This window comes from Poecilia mexicana, unplaced genomic scaffold (assembly GCF_051168715.1).
Source record: "Poecilia mexicana isolate PSO_F unplaced genomic scaffold, ASM5116871v1 scaffold_18, whole genome shotgun sequence".
Classification (NCBI taxonomy): domain Eukaryota; kingdom Metazoa; phylum Chordata; class Actinopteri; order Cyprinodontiformes; family Poeciliidae; genus Poecilia; species Poecilia mexicana.
In genome coordinates, this window is record NW_028263387.1 from 25,638,909 (window position 1) to 25,645,291 (window position 6,383).

The window sequence follows — 6,383 nt, forward strand, 5'->3', positions numbered from 1 at the left end:
TGATGGGACCTTTTCCACACAGCAAAAAAGGAAATGTTTTCCTTTTTGTCGTGATCGACTACTTCACAAAGTGGGTGGAAATGTTTCCTATAAGAGACAGCAAGACACAGAAACTTATCACTATCCTCCGGGAGGAGATATTCACTCGCTTTGGCGTTCCACAAAGCCTGGTGTCTGATCGGGGGCCCCAGTTTACCAGTCAAGAGATGTCCAGTTTTTGTGCTGCGTGGGGGGTAAAACACCATTTTACCACCAGCTATCATCCCCAATCTAACTTGACTGAACGGGCTAACAGAACCATCAAAACAATGATAGCCTCATTTGTTGGACAACATCACAATCTATGGGACCAACATATCTGGGAGTTCCGTTTCGCCATCAATGGTGCTCAACATGAAACCACAGGGAAATCCCCTGCAGAGCTAATGTTGGGACGTCAACTTCAAGGGCCATTGGAAAGGATGATAGCCAAACCACCATCCCCGCAGCAAACTGTATATAAATTGTTGGAGCGACACAATGAGATGAAAGAAGAAGTCAAACGGAAAGTTGGGATAAGTCAAACCCGACAAGCCAAATACTATAATGCCCGGAGGAGGGGTGCACAGTTCCGGCCGGGAGATTTGGTCTGGGTAAGGTCTCACCCCCTTTCCAAAGCCATAGATAATTTTTCCGCAAAGCTAGCGCCAAAGTGGTCAGGACCAGCTACAGTGAGGAAACAGTTAGGCCCAGTAAATTATCAGCTCCAGTGGAAAGACCAGTGCCAGGAAACAGACACGGTTAATGTGGTTAACCTAAAGCCTTATTTTGGGGTTCAGCCTCCCTTGCCTCCGGCTGGGGGGGGGGGATTGTAACATAACCACTATGTTTGTTTTTTTCTATATAAAATACATTTAAGAGAAAATGTAACGGTGATTTGGATAACAGTTGCTGTTATTTCTGTATAAAAATTATTCCATATTTCCACTTGTAAAACTGATTTTTTGGGCAGGTCATGCTGATTTTAGGTGTGACTGAGATTTGGCGTATAAAAGGGGGCGTGTGCGTCGGCGCGGGGCGGCGCAATCAGAGAGGAAGACGCTCACCGTCAGTCCGTGCAGCGGGAGACTTGATGTGATTTAAAAGTTTGGATAAGTGATCGATCAAAGGAAAATAAGATAACAGCAATCAGAAGTCGCCCCAGCGCCACGGATCGTGCGCTGTCGGATGCTAAATTGGAGCTTGTACTCAGAAACTGCCGCCAGCTGCAAGTGGACGCCAATTTGCCGGAGGACGCCGACGGTGCGAGAAGACGCCACCGGGGAGGGAAAGGAAAGATTTCCCGGTGAGATCTGGACTTTACTTTTCTTTTTGGGGATTTTTTGGTGGTACCACATTCTTATTTCTCATTTTGGGGGGCGGGGGTTGACGAGCTGGATTTCGTTTGGATTGGGGCTATGAATTAAAGCGGAGAAATTCTCCCCGCATATGGAACTCGATTGTGGACAATAATCACATTAAGAAAGGGACGGAAAAGTTTGGACATTTACATGGACTGAGTGAATTAAAGAGAAACTAACCTCATTTTTGAAGGATTTTTTGGGTTATTTGATCTGTATCAAACTAACTATTATTATTTCTTAGTTGGTGGTTCCTGTAATAAATCACTGTTGCTAAACATCAACAAAACTTATATTGGATGGTTGTTTTTTTTTTATTCTATTTCTCAATTAACCAGTGTAACGTATTTTCCCTGAGGCCTGTGACGAAACCCCCTTGCGTGTATTTGTAAGTTCCACTTTAAGTAGAAGTTGAATTTTACAACATGTAAAACAATCCAGACACACAAACATTGCTGCTTGCTTCTTATTTATTATCACAGAGCAGGAGAGAAACTGATTACAGTAGCAAACTATCACCAAAAATTTAAAGCACAATCAACTGGATTATATTTAGATGTAATAATATCAACCTTTGACTCGTGTTTGAAGCTAAAATATGATGATTGATTACAAGAAAAAGCAACTCATTATTTTTGCTGGATGTTTGACCTGCAGATTTACTTGGCAGGACGAATCTTCATGCTGATGCTCTTCAGGGAGTAATTATGTCCCTTCCAGTATAACCAATCCACTCCAACAGCATAGAGAGTGGCATCAGCCCCCCAGCGATAAACCCCATTAGGGTTTACAGAGTGACAAGCATTGTACCAGAAAGCACCCAGAAAGGATTTGGCACAGTTGCCGTCCCAATTGTCCTGGTCTTTGTCAAAGGTGGTAAATTTCTGTCCGTTGTGAGAGGAAAGGCTGTCTCCTGGAGAAATCATACAGGATACTCAATGAATAAAAAGACATTGAGTTGAAAAACTTAAATATTGAAAAAAAACCTGTCATCAGACAAAAATAAAATTGTAATTTTTATATATTAAAAAAAATACTGGTTTTGTAAAAAGTTGTTTATGTTTTATGAAATAAATCATAAGAAGTTATGTTAACCTCTTACTAGGCTATTATCATGATATCAATTAAATTTACTTTGATCAGGTTTTTTGCTGTGAACTGCCAACATCAATCTGTTTGCTTCAGAACCATAAGAACAAACTCTGGGTATAGATATCACTGACACAACACATTTAATCCAATGGAAGTGGTTTCTTATGAATCCTGAATGGTCTAATTATGGCAAATTAGCTTTATTATTAATATTATAGATGTTATACATATGTAATAACACAGGAGTCCCTCAGGGATCCATGCTCAGTGCCTTGAATCCATCCATCCATCCATCCATCCATCCATCCATCCATCCATCCATCCATCCATCCATCCATCCATCCATCCAGTAATGTTAGGATGAGGTTTTCTCATGACTCACCAGCATCCCCTTTGTTGTTGAAACCACTCACATGCAGCATGTAACCGTCACACTCAGCATCAACTTTAAATGAGGAGTAAAGGGCAAACTTTTTGTTTCCTTCAAAGTCCTCCATGTCGACCATCAGCTCATGGTTCTGAAGTCGTGTCAACTCATGGATGTTATCAAGACCTGCACAGACATGAAAACCATTAAAATTGGATTTTTACTGAGACTTTCACACACTAAGTACTTAGTTGGGTCTCCTTCTGCTCAGGTTACTGCAGCAATGCAGAGTGGCATGGAGTCAATCAGTCTGTGTCTTTGCTCAGGTGATATGAGAGCCCAGATTTTTCTGATAGTGACCTTCAGCTCTTCTGAATTGTTGGGTCTTCACTATTGTGTCTTCCTCTTCATGATACCCCAGAGATTTTCTATGACGTTAAGGTCAGGTGAGTTTGCTGGCCAATTAAGATCAGGTAAACCCTGATCCTTAAACCAGGTACTTTGGCTCTGTGTGCAGGTCCCAAGTCCTGTTTGAAAATTAAATCTGCATCTCCATAAAGTTGGTCAGCAGCTGGAAGTGCCCTAAAACTTCCTGGCAGATGTCTGTGTTGACCTTGGACCTCTGTGTGTGATGGTTCTTGAAGCACTGACTCCAGTTTTACTCTACATTTCTAAATGGGTTTTGTTTCACAATGCCCTCCAGGTTGTGGTTATCCTGATATATTCTAATTTTCTGAAATACTGAATTTGTAGTTTTCATTATTTGTCAGCACAGGGGCGGAGCTATGGGGGGCTAGGGGGGTAGCAGCCCCTAGGGAGGGCCAGGATGGGAGGCAGAAAATGACTTCAGAGATCCAAGTCTGTATCACGTCTGATGAGAGCTGAGGTGGGCACTCTCCTGTTGAGTACGGTGCATATAGATTATATAAAGGAGTCCCCCAGTAGATCATATAGTAGGCTGCCGCCGCCATTGTTGACTCATGGTTGCTAAAAACTTTACAAGACCGATTGATTTTAGTGACAAAGTGGGTGTAAAATATTGAATAAAATGTTGTGCGACATGACTGGCTTTATTTTCACTCTTACATTTAACTTTATGACATACAAATTTATAAGTTGATTGCCAATATTGTCTCCAAGTGTATTCTGGGTAAAACACGTTACTAACCATCCACAACGTCAGTCAGATACTTATGAACAGATTGTAAAGTAGGTAGATTGGAGTATTTTTATGACAAATATGAGTGGCTTTTATTAGTATTTTATAAAATCATGTTTTCTTGGGTTTATTATTTTGGGTATAAAGGGCCCAGTTATTAGCCCCGCCCCCCCCGGCCCGACACCGACTTGTTCTGCCACTGTGTCAGCAATAATCATCAACACTAAGAGAAGTAAACATTTGAAATATATTAGTCTTAGTGTAGAGAATGAATATAATATACAAATGATACTTTTTGAATTCATTTACTGATTTAAATCAACTTTTTCACGATATTAAAAATTTTGACTTGCACCTGCACACCATCACTTAGCAACACAATAGTGAAGAAGTGAGTCTAGAAAATAAACAGATGTTGACAAATGTAGCTATGATTATGTTATTATTGTCCTAATTAAATAAACAAACCACACATTGACTGTTCAGGTTTGTGTCTCACCCAGCCAGTACTCTCCAGCAGCGTTTCCAAAGCCTCTCTTGTACTCGGCCCAGTTTCTATAGAAGTTTACGGAGCCGTCCATCCTCCTCTGGAAAACCTGGACAAACAAAGGAATCTGTTCAAGGAGTGAACTAATTTCTCACTTACACACTCAGGCTGAAAAGGAAGTGGGTTTTACCAACTCTGAATTGATATCAATGATCAATATTTAACATGACAACATTTACTAAGTCTTATTTTTAACAGGGAGGTGAAAAAGGAAAGAAAATAAAGACTCTTCTTTCAACAGGACTTGATGTTTGTTGGATGAAAACCTCCAGGAACCTTCAGATAAACCAAGTTGTTCTGCAATCAGAGTTCATGTTGAGTAGATGTGGACACTCACCGTCCAGCGTCCTCCCTCTGAGGTCATGTCACAGTAAGCCTTCACACAAACACACAGATTAATTGGGCTGCAGTAGATATAATATATAGTGGAACAATATATATTATTACTGTCTCAGTAACATGTGAACTTATAATTAAATAAAATTGCATCTCAATAAATAACTGCTTTAGTTGCAGGTGAAACAAACTGGAGCTTGAACTGAATCAACAACATATTAAACATCAAGAAATTAAGTTTCAAATATCCAGTTTAAGTAATGTGTGTGAAGACGAGTCACATTGAAGGCAGATTAACCTCCAGTCAGGTTTGGTGATGCACAGAACTCTAATCTGGATCTTCATTCTCATGAACAAACCAAACTTAAAGTTCACCTGAACAGCAGATGTAGATCCACTTGGATAGATGGTGTACACTCCACTGGGGAGATTATTGTCCACATTGTAGAGGTCATTACAGTCAGCTGGCAGTTTGACCTCTGCACAGCTGACCAGCAGTGGAGCCAAGAGGAGGAGAACTGATGACAGCTAGAAGACAGAACATGGCAACTTCTGAGCATCAGCCATCAAAGAACATCCATCTAGTCAGATTAACTGATTAACATCCATCTAGTCAGATTAACTGATTAACATCCATCTAGTCAGATTAACCCTGATCCCAGTTCCTTGTCCTGCATGTTGTGCTGCCAGATTTGCAGCCTCAGACTGTCAGACTAATGCTGGATTCTGTCTTAATAATGGTTTTATTTATTATGCAATAACTCCAGTTCAACTCATTTGACCAATCCTGTTCAGGAATGGTTTTTCCAGAGCCAATTATATGCAGGGAGTTTTTAAACAAATGGCTACTGTAACATTTCAAATAATCAAAGAGCAATGCAAATGTTTTTTTTTTGTTACATATTTTATTGAGCACTAATGTTTCATAATTTGTTAAAATTTTATCCTTAATGTCTCTGAGATTGTTCTTACTTGGATCACAAGTGGAAAACTCCAAGCCTCAAGGACCTGCGACTTTTAGCTGACCTACAATATTCATCTTCACAGTGATGATTGATTTACCCAAGAATCTTTACAGTTGAAAATACAAGCTTACCTTCATCCTTACTGTTGAACTGGATAAAACTGAAAACCTGGAGTCAGTGTTGATCGCTGCTGAAATGTAATACAATAAAAATAAATAAAGTTTAGTGGGTAAAAACAGTTTAAATGAATTTATTCGTTCACCCAATTCCTCTTAGGTTTAAGGTGCTCATTGTCGGTTAAGTGGGTTTCAGACAATAATGTCATTTTTGTGTTTTCCTTTTTCAAGAATATTAGGATATTTTGTCTTTTTATCACATTATTTATTCCCATTACATTAAGGGAGACTATTCTGAAATCACTCATAGTAAAGCTGATAACAGCTTGACAATCTGTGAGAGAGCGTTCCAAGTAAACCTCCATGAATTTACAAAAATGTACTGAAAAATCTGAAAAACTCTAATCCCCACACCCTCCTCC

General features: G+C 39.8%; 1 protein-coding gene across 1 annotated transcript; it reads right to left on the bottom strand.

The window, feature by feature from the left end:
* Positions 1–1,831: 1,831 nt before the first annotated feature.
* Positions 1,832–6,076, bottom strand: LOC148154346 (microfibril-associated glycoprotein 4-like). The gene is made up of 6 exons (XM_088015288.1): positions 5,977–6,076; positions 5,256–5,408; positions 4,882–4,920; positions 4,497–4,593; positions 2,854–3,024; positions 1,832–2,292 (listed from the first exon to the last, which is right to left on the bottom strand). The coding sequence occupies exons 1-6, from the start codon at positions 5,980–5,982 to the stop codon at positions 2,039–2,041; spliced, it is 720 nt and encodes a 239-aa protein (XP_087871414.1). The 5' UTR covers positions 5,983–6,076; the 3' UTR covers positions 1,832–2,038.
* Positions 6,077–6,383: the final 307 nt, after the last annotated feature.

What these genes read in the sequence shown, in the direction of transcription:
- LOC148154346 (XM_088015288.1), bottom strand. An exon ending in GATCTACATCTGCTGTTCAG is followed by an intron (nt 4,921 to 5,255) that starts GTGAACTTTAAG and finishes GTTTGTGTGAAG; the next exon opens with GCTTACTGTGACATGACCTC. An exon ending in CAGAGGGAGGACGCTGGACG is followed by an intron (nt 4,594 to 4,881) that starts GTGAGTGTCCAC and finishes TTGTTTGTCCAG; the next exon opens with GTTTTCCAGAGGAGGATGGA.